The 16,153-nt window shown below is 37.3% G+C and overlaps 1 protein-coding gene across 1 annotated transcript in view; it reads right to left on the bottom strand.

Annotated features, from left to right (window-relative positions):
• Nucleotides 1-16,153, bottom strand: part of SLC26A7 (solute carrier family 26 member 7) — a gene marked incomplete at both ends in the record, with an annotated part of 63,367 nt that overhangs the window by 44,206 nt on the left and 3,008 nt on the right. The window contains 2 exons of the mRNA XM_083860286.1: nucleotides 2,835-3,011; nucleotides 6,565-6,675. Of these exons, the coding sequence (XP_083716412.1) occupies nucleotides 2,835-3,011; nucleotides 6,565-6,675 (288 nt within the window). The remainder of the gene's footprint in view (nucleotides 1-2,834; nucleotides 3,012-6,564; nucleotides 6,676-16,153) is intronic.

Genomic DNA, 16,153 nt, shown 5'->3' with positions numbered 1-16,153 from the left:
TGATGTATTTAATATCAGGGAAGAATTCTATTAATTTGATTTGTTCTCCATGTCGTGTTTATCTTTATAGAGTAGCAGCTACACAAACATAAAAATAAATCTTCATTATGCCTTCCATTCTGCTTTTTAAATGAAATAATGAATGCATTATATTACATGGTAATTAGAGTTTTTCTTTTATGTTTACTTATTTTCTATTTTAATACTATTTTATCTTGATCAGAATGCCTTTTAAGATAACTAAATATCTTTCCTATTTTATGAACACGTCTTCAAACATTAGATTTCAGAAGTAGTTTAGGACTCTGAAATGTATTACTTTGGGAAAAATGTAAGCAGCTAAGCCCCAAATTTCAATTGTGATAAGGCTCCACCTATCCTTGTCTTATGATTAGAAAACAGTTCTAATTTATTTCATGTCTAGATGGCACTGAAATTCACAGAGCCTGCTCAGAGTTTGCCTCACACACAAATGCACAGTTGTGGTCAGCACTAAACACAAACTAGCCAACAGCAGTTCATCTCAAAAACATCTCCCCCGCCCCTGCCTTCCCTCCATTACTCACTATTTTGTATGTTTTCTCTTTTATTTTAATATTATTTGCTGATTAGAGTAGTTAGCCAGGCTACTGGGAAAATAGCATCAAATTGCTTTCTAGGCCAAGGGTGTTCAGCTCTTTAACTACTCTTCCCAAGAAGGAAACAGCTGTTTTGGCAAGGACTTTTCATCTTTCTTCTGCAGGCTGTCCAAGGTATCGATTAGTCACAGCATTTGCTGCTTTTGTGCAATTAGTGATGGATTAGAAAACTGCACTTTGATCTGTTTTTCAGGAAAATTAAAGTCTTTTAGTTGATAACATAATCCAGGTCTGTTCCATTCCCAGACCAGTACCATCCCAAATACCAGCTACACGGAAGATACAACTTCTGTTTATATTTCAGGACATCTTCAATGAAAAGCTGTTGCTTCAAAATGCACAATTCTTCTTGTCCCAGAACATACATTAACTCAAGGCTGGTAGTTAATTTCTAATCTAGTCTGATAGATAGAAGGTGGTGACTGACTTAGCTCTCCATGAAGAGCAAGATGTGCCCTGACACCTTGTCTGGGTTTTGCAGCAACTGTTAGTTGGGAGACTGGAATCACTATGTGAAGCAGAGGTTCTCACACTTAACAGCACCTGAGAAGATGACAAAGTTTAATCTCAGCCTTGATCCAGACTTTCACCTGCATATCACAGCTTCAAGGCACTTCTTTAGGAAATAAGTATTTTCCTCTGGCCTCCAACCATTAAACTTGCATAAAGGACTAGTGGCAGCATGACAAGCACCAGCTGTGTTAGTATGATTCTAATGCAAGTGGCATTATTGACCTGGGAGAGGAGCCCCTGCACGTGGGACACTTCCCTGCCAGACCTGCTCTGAAAATACAGAGAGGATTTACCAGCTCTTCTCATTCCAGTCAGGATTAAACAGGACATATGCTGAGATGAATCAGATGAGGCAGGTGAAGGCATATGAAAAAGCAGAACTTTTCAGGATGAAAGAGTAAGAGGTTAAGAGAACTTACACATCTAATGGGATTCTGCAGCCACCAAGCAAAACAATTTCTGCATTGGATTTTGAATTTACATCAAATGAATTCAGGCACCAGCTTCCCACGTGAGGTATTTTGGCCTCTCTGGGGGTGACATAGGAGATTTCCAAGCTGTGAGCACAGGAGTCCTGCAGGAAAGGCTCCATTCATGCTCTGCTCTTTGAAGCACCTTGCATAAGATGCAGTGCTGTACTGTGCATGCTGGTGCTTTGGGACAACACGTGCAGGCACAGCCAGGTACAATCTGCATCAGCTCTGCTTTCTGTGCTGTCTGCAACCTGTCCCTCATGCTCCTAGTCCAAGTCATAATCCAATAAAGGAATCCTCATAATAAACCAATAAAAGAATTATAAAAATGCAATAGAAATAACAGTGCTTCTTGATATTTCCTACTGACTAACATAAGTATATGCCCTGGTTCCTGCCAAGCATGTAGGCTACTGAAAATCCCATTCTGGGTTCCTTTGCTCATCCTCTGCAAGGGAGAGGGATCCAAAGCACCAGGTAGAAGGGTCTGGGTTTCTTTCAGGAGCCCTGGTACCTAGGAGGTGTTGCAATGTCACATGATGATACATTACTTCTATTTTAATATTTACAAGGAAAGAGGGAAGCCTTCATTGAAGACCTAAGCAACTGGCAATGGATAAAGAAACTTGGCCCTTTTACACAGAGTAATAAAAAAAAAAAAAAAAAAAAAAAAAAAAAAAGAAAAAGAAAAAAAAAAGAAGAAATTTAAGACCTCTGGTCATTTAAATAAACTTCAGAGAATCATTTGAAGACATCTGTTTTACTATTTCACTTTAAAATGGGTGTGTGAACTCTAAAGAGAATTTAAAGTTTTCCCCACTGTTTTTAATTATTGGATATGGTATCATATTGCTTTTCAAGCCAAGGGCAACAGAAAGCCTCAGGAATATGTCAGTGCTTACCAGGAGCTGATTCATGTTTGTTTCTGAAGGAGAAGGAAAGGGGACACCAACTGCAAGTGAGTGTTATAGTAGAGCTGACTGAATGTGGTTTTGCTTCATATTGTAAAACACTGGGAGCATGTATACAGATAATTACTACATCTCAACGAAGGAGAAGGAAATTCTTAAAGCACATTAGTTTCATCACTTATGACCATTGAAGCAGATGTTTTCATTAGTTTTTCTCAGAGAAGTATAAAAAGTATTACAGATGTCATAGCTGTCACAAAGGGAATACATCAGTAGCACACAGAAAATGTGATCACCACCAACCTGAATGATTCCTCCTAGGAATGAAACTGCTGCTGCAACTCCAATCCTCTGCATTTCAAATTCTGACAAACCCAAAATTCCTGAATTATTGTTTGCAGTGAAATTAGTTCTGACTGAAGGAACAAGACGCTCAACTGCATTGGCAGATATTAAGGAAGTTAAAGCAAAAGTTCCTGTAAAAAAAGTCACACATTAATCACCAATAATTGTATATCTGTCTGTGCTCATCACTCATGGTCTCTTTTACAAAACAGCCATTATGAGTAAAAGTGCCATTTTGTACATTCCTGTCATAATAAGAACAATTTTTAAGGTAATCTTTCTATGTAACACACATTTCTTCCCATAAAATACCATTTATACAAGCAAATTAAATGCAATTTTTTTCTTAGAACATTCATTAAGACAGGTTTACAAAAGAGATTCAAATACAACAATTTACAATGATTTCAAGTTATCAGAAATGCTTTTAATTCACACTAGGTGTGATCAAGCAGCTATTTGTCTGAGAATCCCAAGTGTTCACCATTCAAATTTCTAGGGCAATTAATTCACACTATATATATAGTACCTAGCCCATTAAATAGTACCTGGCACTCTAATAAATGGAGGCAAATTATGACAAAAACATTTATTTGCCGAGAGAGGTAAAGCACATTTAATGACACAAAGATAAATGAGGATGACAATTCAACATGAAAAGACACAAATGTGCTATGAGAGCATAAGAATATCTTGCTGTGTCAGAGCAATGGCCCACCTTGCCCAGTGCTCTGCCTCCTCTGTGATAGTTGGAGGTGTTACCCAGGGAAAGCACACAAACCTGGCCATTTTCTGTGAGCCATTGCCCTTAATGCCAGCATCCATAGCTAATGTGTTAGAGAAGTACTTCCTTAGCTGGCCTTTTTTTGATTCTGTTTGTGGACTAGCATTCATGAATTTGTCAAAGGCTTGTCTGAACCTGCTTGTAATTTCTCCTTCCGCAATATCTTCCGAGAGCAGGTTGCGGAAGTTCAGCATCTGCTGTACTGTTGTCTTTAATCTGTACTTTAAAAGTCTTTTAAAGCAATTTCTCTCTGAACTCGCCTTTTTTTCTACTGCTGCAGGACCTGGTGAACACAGTCCTGCCCTCCCCTCGGCCTTCACAGAGTAAAGCTCACAGCATGAATTCCTCAGGAACCCACCAGGGGTACCACCAGCCTGAAAAATGACCATGTAGTTCAGCCTTTTGCTTCATATCTTTCAACCTGCTAATAATTAATGAAAGGACTTTTCTTCTGTCACAAGGACAACTTAGTTTCTTTAGTAACCTTTGATTTGGAACCTTATCAGTAGATGTTTGACCATTCTGATATCTTATACTTAAAGTATATCCCTTCTCCATGCACTTGTTGATGTTCATATAGCAGTCTAGAAGGTAGTGAGGTAGGATTTTCCTTTACAGAAGTCACATTAACTCCTCTCCAACAGGGTCTGATTATATATATCTTTTTTTTCCCTATCTTTAGAAGTGTTCAAGGTCAGGTTGGATGGGTTTCTGAGCAACCTGACCTAATGGAAGGTGTCCCTGACCACGGCAGAAGGATTGGAACTAGAAGATCTTTAAGTTCCTTCCAAACCTGGCCATTCTATGGTTATGAGATAAAATTAATTTGAAAACAGCTTACATATAGTTCTATCTTAAATCAAAGACTTTCATGTGTTATTTATGGCAGATAAAGCTGCCTCAGGGGATAGTTCAAAATCAATTATGTTAACAAAAGTCAAGAAAAAGGTCTATGTGTTTGTTGTCCAGGTGAGAAATCTTTTTAAGTAGATCAGCTATTTCAAAGAAGAGGCATTTCAAGTGAATAAAAATTAACAGAACAGGGTCACTGATGGATTTTCCATTTCATATTAACATGACTGCCTTCACTAGCAAAGAATACTTTTACAGGCGGTGTACATATGGAGAGCATCACAGGTCTTACAGAAAATTCTGGTAAGTGAAGAGATTGTCTCCAATGTCCATAAGGAGTTATGGAGCATTTGAGGCAGGCAGTATACCTCCTACACATTCAGCTGCACACCACAATGGCTTTTAATTTTATTTTATTTTTTTTTGATTGAGATTAAATTTTGACATAGAATTATGAATGCAAAGCATTTCCACACCAAGGACCATGAAGAAATCTGCAGACACGAAGCTGTGGAACTCAGCAAGTCATTCTCTGAACAGTATTCCCTCCCAAGGATAAAACATCAGACTTGACAGCTTGTACTTACCTATTTTATCATCTGTTTTCATTACTAGAATTTATGTCAGCCAGATACTTATTTATCTACTTTCCTACATATGATGGATTCTTGTCTTCCGAATAATTTTACACCAACAAACTTCCGACAATACAATTTTATACCAGCAAACTTCTAGTTTAGTTTTGAAATGCCTTTAAAATATAGGGTAAAGTTTAAATTATCTGTATTCAAGAGTAAAATTTATTTTCCACATTCTAAATTTCCACTTTTTATTTGAATGCTTCCCTTTTAACATGAGTTAACTAACACATCCAGAGATCCTTTTTGGACATCAGAACGCTCAAGTACTTTCTCTACATCTATGGAAAACAAACTTTCAGCTTCCTTTTCCTCTAAGACAATTTATAGCTGTTTAGAGTGTTTCGGGTTTTTTGGTGTTTTTTGTTTGTTTTTTTTTTAATAATGTAAAGGGTGCTCAAAATGCATTGCTAACTTCTTAGTAGAACATTGCATACACTTGTGAAATCAGATTGTGCAGAGTTCATTTTGAGTGTGATTACCCAGAACCGTCTTTTCTCCTTTCAGAAGATTTTCTCCTCTTTGAGGAAGAGATACCTCCTCCCTGCTTAAATCTTCTGACAGCCACAGGGACTGCTTCCCTTTACCCTGCTGTGCTGTGTGCTGCCTCTGGGCCTATCTCATCCTTCTTGCAAACTTCAGGGGCCATCAAGTGCCCACTTCTGCACAGCAAAGAATTTGTGGTTCAGTCTAATGACTATTCTTTCCAGCTGCTCTCTATAATTTGATTTCTTTGGGCTCAGAAACAGAGCATTCATCAACCTATTCACAACCCATTAGGAGCACAAAGCCATTCAGTTCTTCAGCTGCTGTGGCTCTGCTGAGGGCAAACAACTCATAACTCTCAGCAGAGCAGCCAGGCAGCACCTTTCACCATCTACCCAACTGCTCTGCAAGAGGACAGGAGTCCTCACTGGGAGAGTCTCTAGCTTTAATACAATAGCAGGTAATGGGCTCAGAAGGTCGTTTTTGTTTTTGTTTTCCTGAGAAATGCAGGATTTGTGTTTTAGACAGGTGAGAAGCAATGTGTGTTTTCTATGGTTAAAGAGGCACTTCCACCTTTTAATTTCCATTTATATGCATCTTGTTGGCAGAGTCCTTTGCTAAATGCTTAGCCTGAAGCAGATTTCTAAAGCAGAGTTAAAATACAAAAGCTCTTACTAAATTACACTTACAAAGGAAGTGTCAGTGCAATATTAAATTATAATGGCAGGAGTAACTCAAATATTTTCTTAATGAGGTTCTTTAAAGTACTTAAACTGACAAAAAATAGTTGTAAAGAGAAGCCAAAACCCATCTTTTTTTCCATATAATCACAGATAATTTTCCTTCCATTGACCTTTAAACAAGAATAAATTTCAGTATCCGGCTTCTTATTTTTGAAAATTACTTTAGCAAACAGACACTTACCTGTTGCAACATGGCGTCCCATTCCAAATATGGCATAAATAACGACAGGGAAGAAAGATCCATATAAACCAAAAACTGGATGGACTGAAGACAAAACAGCAAAGGCCAGCCCTATAGAAAGTTAAAGATAATTACTTCACTGTATGAAGATAAAACTGTTCTGTTTGCTTTGTTACTTTTTATTTATATGAGGAAGTGTCTATAATTTTATTAAGAGCAGGAAAAAACTCACCTTTCTTTATTAAAACCTAGAGTGTAAGTGAACTACTGTATAATAAGGATCAGAAATATCTGTGGAAGGTTTTTCATTTCATCATCAAAATCCGCATATCCTACCATGTTTCCAAGTTGTCTCCGTCAGTGGTTCCAAGCCTCTTTTAATGGCCAGGCCTCGCAGGAGGAGGCAGCATTGTTTCACCCCCACCCTCACAAACATGGGTTTGAGACTGCCAGGTCTCCAGGCAGTGGGATAGTTACTTCTTACAAATATTTCAAAACTTGTAATTTTGGTTTGGATGAAGCCCCTTCAGTCTGCTTTCTTCTAATTTCTTAAACAAAAAAATATTCCAGAGTTCATCCTCTTCAGATGCCTAGAGTTTTTAAACCTTTAGATATTAACATTTCTTTCACCATGTAAAGCTGTCGGTTCAGAAACAGAAAGTATTTGACTTTCATGTTGAGATGGAGAATGAGCAGAATTGGTTCAGGTTTAGCTTTATAGACTTACTATTTACCTTCATTGCTTAGCTATAGAGAACAGCATCCATCCTTTTCTTAGAAAGTCTTGGACGGGAGCTCATCTTTCAATAGAGACATTCCTGCAAAGCAGCAGATTTGGTTGCTTTTCAACTTGAGATACCTAAGGTAACAAGTCAGACTGCATTGGCTTCTTGCAAGTCATCAGCAGGAGACTCCCCAGACCACTCAGATCAGGAGGCTCCACAGCCATCCCACAGCTGTTGCTATGGAAGTGAAGAGTAGGAGAACTTGCCTTGCTCAGGTGCTCTGAAAATTTTGGTGAATACCTCATCATGCAGTCTGGAAGAAAGGACTGGCCTGTGGAACACACACAAGATGCCTTTCTGAAGTCCATCTTCAGCCTGAGTGTGTTCACAAGTCTAGGGCAGACGTGTGTGTGCTGTGAGAATGACCACAGAGGTGATTCAGATCTGGGGAATGGAGTTGCCTTCTGGGTACATTTGAAACTCCCAAAGAAAACTAAACCTGTAGGGTTAATTGTTCTCATCAAGCTTTCCTATCTGCTCCAGAGAGCATTCTTTACGTGAAATGTTGGTGTTATGGGACTTTTATAAAAAGAAGAGTGCCAAAGAGTGTCTTTGTTTATGCATTTTCAGAGGCAATTCTGAATATTTTTATTCAAAATCTCCTTCTTAAATTTTCATTTGAGTCTGTAATAAAGTGCACATGGTGGGGAGAGGCAAGAAAATGGTAAAAGATCAGAAGTGTCATGTTCTCAGTGAAGCAGCTCATCAGTTGTTAGAAAAACCTCACAGTGAAGATTTTGCTGAGATGAATCCTACATGGATCATTTTCATCCACACTGTGCTCAGCAAAGCACACTATCAGTTATGACTTCGAGAAAAAATATTTAAAAATGTATTTAGTTTTGAACTTCTTTTAAACAGAAATGGACTTGGTTGCTCTTCAGCCTTGCAATTAGTGCATCTACTGATAGTCACTTCTGCACTCTTCTCTCAGCACAGCATTATCATAAACAAGAAAGCTCTTTGAAATTGTAGTGCAACGTCCATGTTCACATGAATCAATAGAGGTAAAAGAAGATTTTGACCCAAGAGCAACACAAAAGGGTGTGCCTGAGGAGAACAAAAACATCACAGGAGAGAACTGCATGACCCTATCCAGACAAAATAGAGCATGAAGAAGGCTTGCGGAAGATAGAAAAGAAGAAGTTTTTAAAGCTTTTTTAACACTGGAAAGCTCTTCCATTATAACCATTCTATGAACAAAACTAGAAGGAAACAAAAAATTTGGAATTAATTCACTAGTCGAATACTACTCACACAGATATTCCAGGCTTGCAATAAAGCATTATGCTAGGCTAATTTATTTTACTCTCCCAAAAGTGAAGTATTCAGAAAAATCAGTATAACTTCAGTCTCATTTTAATTATAACAACATAATTGAAATGAAGTGACCTGTCTATGTGGACAAGCATAAGGGAAATACTCAAGCTTCAGTACTGAATGCTGAGCTAGATATGTACTTTGGAAGGTTTTTGGGAAGAGCCTCTTAATCCTGGTTATGGTTATAAATCCAGATGATCTGCTGCTGATAAGTATCATTTGTTTACAGGCAGATAAGCTGAACTTAAATTTGGCTCTTGTTTTTCTCCATTTCATGCCTAGACCTTTCACATTCTTTTGTATTAAGTTTCTAGAAGCAGTGTGTCATTTTTTTCATGGTGTGGTCATGGCAATCAGGACAGAGCTAAAATTACCAGCCTTCGACTTGAGTCCTGATGGTGTTTGTTAGGTGTTCACTCCCATTACTGAGGCGTGTCACTTACTGAAGTGTGTAAGAACAGAGAGGCACAATAACATAGAATCAGTAAAGACTTCAGGCTTTATGATTAGGAATAAAATGTTCTAAAGGTTCAAATGTTTTTCAAGATGTAATCAGTAGTATATTTCAGCTTATTTCATTAATTTTAGTATTAAATTTCACTGCAATGCATTCTGTTTGCTCAAGAACTTCCCTGTTGAAAGACAGGAAACATTTTTTTCTTATTCCAAACACTAATACTTAAAAGAAATAGATCATAAAGTAAGGATCTTACATAATCTTCACTGGTAATATGGAGAAGCCCCCATGGCAGTGACATTAAGGTTTTCATAATATAAATTCCATGAAAAGAAATGCAAACAAATATTGAACAGCAAGTTCGGATACAGTACATTAATACTGTAGTTTGTTTTAACTACCTCCTTATCATAAGATAACATTGTGGGACACACTTCCACTGAAAACCAAGACCTGTGACTAGCACCAGGTGCTTAACAATCCTCTGGCACACCACACTCAAAAGTAAGAGATGTTCAACACTGTTGCTCGGTGTCAAACTCAAGTAACTCCAAAATAACAAGCTTGATACAAAGGGAAACAAGGCCACCTCCTACCACAGGAGAAAGGTCTCAGTTTAAGTTGGAAGTTTCTGCCAATTAGATTAGTGCCAAAACTACAGCAATAAAAAATATGTTTTCCATAGGAAGAGCTATGAATCACCAGAGTATAGTCAACTTGTTAACTATTTTCTGCATCTGGAAATGTGCTCATGATACATACATCTGTTCCGAGGAAAACTCTACCAGGTCTTTTGGAAATATAAGGTGTGAAGCAGAAATTACATTAAGAAGTTGGAAAAAATTAAGCCTAAAATTAATTTGAGGAATATCAACATTAGTATCATTTAATATTTACTGTAAAAAGCTATATACTTAAAAGGTTTTTCTGATTGAGTGTATATTCAAATAATTTTCTGTAAATGTAGCCTTTTACTCTTAAGTATGACTATACTGAGATGGTCAGTCTCCAGGTTTATGGAACCCTAAGTGATACTAATTCATCCTATCCCGTGCAAAAATGCTATCTGGAGTTGTGGGCACTCTCTCATGCTTCAGAAAAATACAGCTTCTCTATCTGTTCACAAAGCTCTATTTATGTAGTGAGAAAGGTATTTTGTGAAGATGCCCTAAAATGTAGAACTGACACGTATTGAATCAGTCTCCTATCAATGCTTCTTGGAGAACCCTATTCTGCCACTTTACAGATGTTCAGATACTGACATTTGTATCTTAATGTTCAAAAGGAAAAGATGCAAGCATTATGGTACGAGAAACAGGTGGATGGCATCACCCACTTTTGATTTCACTATACAAGACAGCTTGACCCTTCTGTACATAACAGAGTTTAGATGCATACAAAACAGAACATTAAAATTTTTCTAGTGTTTTCTTTTCTTTTAATAAAGCTCCTCAAAAAAAGCTATCAGTCTTGATAGACAATCTGAGATGAAAGGTTAAGACCCCTTTAAGATAAATTTGACACAATATCTGAACACCAAAAAGATTTTATAAACTGTTTCACAGTGAGTTCTATGAGTTATTATCCACTAGTCAGCCATAATACCTGAAAAATTCGGCCACCTCCAGAATCAAAGAAGCATTTTGAAAGTGGATTATAGGTAAATTTCTCTGTATTTCAGTAAGAATAAACAGAGAATGAAGCCTTCAGAAGTTTCTGGCAAGCAGGTAACTATGAGGAAATTTTTTGAGACACATCAGTGCTGTGGAGAAACAAAAACCTGTCATGAGTGATTACAGGCCTTAATCCAGATGAGCTGGACTTTCTGAAATCCATGAAAAGGGCATCCATTCTGGCAAACTGATGGCCAAGGAACATTGATGGTTTTCTGGTCTGGAAGATTATGTGTGCTGTCATTTCTTCCTTCAAGAACCAACATTTCCTGGGTTTCTCAGTCTCTGTCCATGGTGCTCAGGCACCCCAAGGCACAGGGATCCACACAGCTCATCTGGACATACAATGTATGTACACCAGAGTGCACCTGGACAGGAGGCCTGAAGGGAGCCAGAGGTCATCCAGAAGCTGAATTCACGTTTCTAGCAGTCCATTAGCCAGGTCTGTATTAACATATGTGTAACTTGGAAGAGTTTTTATAGACATTAGAAATAAAATATTGCATGCACAGCAGCCTAAGTGCCTTACTCCTCTACTGGAAAGTTGTAAAGTGTGAAACACTGTCACACATTTATTCATTAACATGTTAAATTTCATATTCAACTTACATCATTATGGTTTGTATGAGAGAACTATAACAGAGTTCAACTGGACACTCTCTTCCACAAATCATGAACTACATGGGTTCTCCAATGCATTCTGTAGGAGGTTTTTCTGGCTCTGTTTCCAAATGTGCCTATTTGATTTCATCTGCACATGTTATTTGTAAGCCAGATGTATATTTACAAGGGAGCTTTACCCCTTAATAAAATTATTAGCTCCAGTTAGTCAGCTCAGAGTATATTTATGTCTACATTTATGATCAGAGCCTGAAATAAACCCCCGGCAACTATCACCCTTGAGAAGACACAGCTGGGGTTCCTCCATGAAAAGCTAAGGAAAAAAAAATTATTTAAGTTTTTGGCATCATGCCTTCCAAAACACTGGACACCAGTTCTGGAATGCAGGAAGGCAGTATAGTTAATTTTTTTTAATGTCAAAGTCTCCAGCCAGTGTTAAGGAATTAGTTGTTCAGCAATAAATCCAGCTCCAGATTAAATTAACTTTAATTAAAACATACAAACCACACCAAGACTCAGTGAGTTATTATTGGGCTTGAAGAATGAAAAAGAAAAGAAGTTGGCAGAAATAACAATACTGATTTCATCAGATGCCATCTACATATTTAACTTTTAGAGGAAATATGTCTCAAGGGCCCTCCACCCTCCAAAAAAACAGCCCACCAAAATCCACTTGAGCCAAAGCATTTCTTGTTCATGAGACGTCATAGGAAAGGCAGCAAATGTATAATACTAAATATAAATTCTACATGAAGCATATCCCTGTACTAGCTGCCTACAAAAAATATTTTTTTTAAACTAAAAACACTGACATCATTGCAATCTGGTAAGTTTGAAAGTCCAAATCTTATACCTTCATTCTTCCAATGGGCAGCTATTTAGTACATGCAACTTAACACAGAGAATGTTCATTTCAAAAGAAACAGAATAATGTTTATGATTCTCCAAACTTAGCAAGAAAAGACTGAATCAGAAGTACAGAGGCAATGTTTTCATTTTGAAACTCCCACACATTTGTCTTAACTTTTTCATATATATACAGAAGTTCAAAATTTCAGGGGTTTTTTTGAGCAGCAGCTCAAAAGAGACCATAAAATTGAAAAGGAGCATAAAATTGTGAAGACCCTCCCTTGTGATCTGCTCCCCTTTATGACAGCCAAACACAATTGTTTCTAATTTAGCACATCCATGAATGGAATTATGTGATAAGGCAATCCATCTTCTGAACCCAGTATTAAAATAGAACTACTTCCAATTTTAAATCTAAACATATTCATGTCACTTTATTTTCATTTCTCCATGTGCTGTAACTCTCTTTTAATTTAAAATTTTATTTTTCCTGATAAGGAAAAAACCTTCTCATGTTTTAATTAACCTATCTGAGCCATTTAAGTTTTCTCCCAAATATAATCTTGGTTTTTCTGCTGCTTCTCCTAGCCTTTTCTTCTACTGAGATCACCTTCCATGAACAGAGGCAACCAAAATTACACACAATATCGGTCATAATGGATCAACAGACATCACTGCCAGCAATCATAATTTTCTTTGCACCTCCTAACTCATGCAGCAGCCTTTTTTTTTTTTTCAAATAGGCTAATTATTTTCCAACACATCATTAAAACCATCTCTAACTGAGAGCAGCAGCAGATTTGTCTTTAGAATCCATACATAAATCTGAAGCAAATCTCACCAGCTGTCTTAGAGACTTGCTTCAGAATTGCATAGCTGAATCAATCACTCTGATATCCTTTATTGCTCTATGTGCATGTGGTTTTTTTCATTATTATTATCATTATTATTATTACTAAAGAGAAATACAACTCTGTGGCTTGCATCTGGTCCAGTCCCTCGTCTGCAATACAGACTTGTAACTGGGATACAATACTTCACTCACTATCAATCATAGAATATAATTCCAAATTTGACAGAATCATCTAGGGTACATGTTACCAGGTATGCAATGACACTTACCTAGTTTTTTCAGAATTCTGAGATGGTAATTACCCATCTCAGCCCTCAATCTGAATGTGTTTCGTTTTCTCTGTTTGATATCAGTTATATATCCGTGTGCTTGACCATTTCCCACATGGCACAGGAAACTCAGTCAAAGTTCTTCTATTCAAACCAAATTCTTCAGTAGAATTTTGTACCCATTTTTTTTAAGGCTGAAAAAGCACTTGTAGGTTTGGGGTTTTTTGGTGGGATTTAACTCAGCTGCAGTGTTAGACATTCATATCAGTAACAAACTACTGAAACTTGAATTCTTTGCACCATAAACTCTCAATGTAGTATTGCATAAGTTACTTTTCTGTTTCAAGCAAAAGCATTTTTGTGTGTCTAATTTCCCTACCCATAAACATTTGTATTACTGGACAGTGTAAGGAGCTCTAAATTGTTATAATGAAGAGTGCAGGGTATAAGTACTATCATCACCCAGAAAATTAAAAAAAAAAAAGAATTTAAGTCATATATTTGTGTAAGCAGGAGTCTGTCTGGTCATCAATAGCTTGAAGATGAGGTTTATAATTATCAAAACCTCAAGAGAGAGCTTGGAAGAAGCCTGAGAGAGAGGTTGACATTGTCTGAAGTTAGGTACCTACATTAGAAATTTATATCCAGAAAGAGTAAAACAACTTCAGGTGTTATGCAGAGCACTTTATTTTTACAGCAGGTCATGACCAAAATGTCATGACCCACATTTGTGTCCCCCACCTGTATAGGGAAGCTAAATAAGCTAAAATATATATTCAAGCAGACTAACATGAATAATAAGTCCTCTGACAAATGAACTCAGCTGTATGACAGAGGGTCTGTTTTACAAATTTTTTCAGATAAACTTGGCTTTATTTCTGTTGCATTCAGAGAAGCTTATGGTACTAGCTACATGGCTTCTATATGCCAGCCTTTGTGAGCAGTGTGCACAATTCTGCCCAGGAAAAAAAACAAACAGCAAAAAAACCAAAAAACAAACCACAAACCCCACATTCTAAATAACAAAATACCAAGGTATGGACTACCAACAAACATACACTGCAAAATTTTAATCCCGAGGCAAAAAGCTCTTTGTTTGAAAAGACAAGACTGAACAAAGAAAGATAAGAAAGTAGATTAATGGTAGATGGATCAAGAGCTTGGTAATGAATAAATAATGTCAAGAAAGATGACATATGAAAGACATTGAAAGTAAAGATGAATAATTTGCTTGGTGCAATAAAAGTTACCACCATGAAAATAAGCTAAGCAGCTGCATTCTGAAGAGATATGATGGGACCATAGCACATGTTCTGAAGGCTACAGAAAAAATCATGATGACAGTTTTATGAAATTTAGCTACAAGGAAAGACGGCATCATAATGCATCTTGATTTTATCATGTAAGGAAACCAAGAAGAAATCAAACCCAGGCTGATAAAAGTATTCTTCATATACGAGTATGGGGTGACCGTGTCACACAAAAAACCCACAAATAATTCTATTATGACAGGTCAGTGGAGGAATTACAGAAAACAGAACAGTAAGACCTGCTTTTAACCATGAACTGTTAAACATGAACTCTTTATTACCCACAATGCCACGAATATAATGGTTTAGACACCTAAACTTTGATGTCTGCCTCATCAGTATCTACACCAGAGCCCTGTTACACTCAGAGGAAATCTTATTAATATAATTAATCAACCTTAACAAAGCAGATGGTTAGATTTAGTTAGATGAATCACACCTGTGGTGGGTTGATTCTAGTTAAATACCCAGCCAGCCACTCACTCCTCCTCAAAGGACGTGAGAGAGAATCAGAAAAGCATAAGTGAGAAAACTTGTCAGTTAAGATAGACAACTTAATGAGTGAATGAAAGAAAAGAAAAAATAGTGATGTAAATGCAGTCATTCACCACCTCTCACAAGCATAGAATCACAGAATAAACTGAATTGGAAGGGATCTATAAAGATCATCAAGTCAAACTCCTGGCCCTGCACAGGACACCCCAAGGGTCACACCATGTGCCTGAAGACACTGGGCAAATGCTTCTTGAACTCAGTCAGGCTTGGTGCTGGGACCACTTCCCTGAGGAGTCTGTTCCAGTGCCCAAACATGCTCTGGGTGAAGAACTTTTACCTGATATTCATCCTAAATCCCTCCTGACTCAGTTACCTCAAGTCCTATCACTGGTCCCAGAGAGAAGAGATCAGTACCTGCCTCTCCATCTCTCCTCATGAGCATGTTGAGGTTCCCCTCAGTCTCCTCTTCTCCAGGCTGAACAAACTAAATGATCTCTGCTCCTCCTCATTTAGCTTCCCCTCAGGGCCCTTCATCATCCTCATTACCCTCCTTTGGATGCTCTCTAATAACTTAATGTTCATTAACTCTTATCAACTAAGTCTTCATTTACCAGTGAAGAACAAAAAAGCAGCTTGCTGAGAACTACTTACCTGCACAACAGATCCTTTGTTTTATTAGTATGATTTCAATTCAGAAAGGAAAAAGAAGCTTATGCACCTATGGGACATCTACATGGATCTAGCAGTTGAATTTGTTTGCAAGGGTGAGGGATATAGAATTAAATGGAAAGAAGGCTCTTCATAGGATGATTGTTGATGGGGTATTAATATTTTCTAAAGGGAAAAGGGAGAGAGCAATGAATGCTAATCCAACAAGAAAATTAGGGATTTATTTTGTTAATTTAGAGACATCTTCCTCTAGTGTATCAATAACAGAATTTTGAGAAGTTTTTGAGA

Source organism: Zosterops lateralis, assembly GCF_965231275.1.
Source record: "Zosterops lateralis genome assembly, chromosome: 1".
Lineage (NCBI taxonomy): Eukaryota > Metazoa > Chordata > Aves > Passeriformes > Zosteropidae > Zosterops > Zosterops lateralis.
Note: the sequence above shows the minus strand (reverse complement) of the source record. Positions and strands in the feature narration are given on the sequence as shown.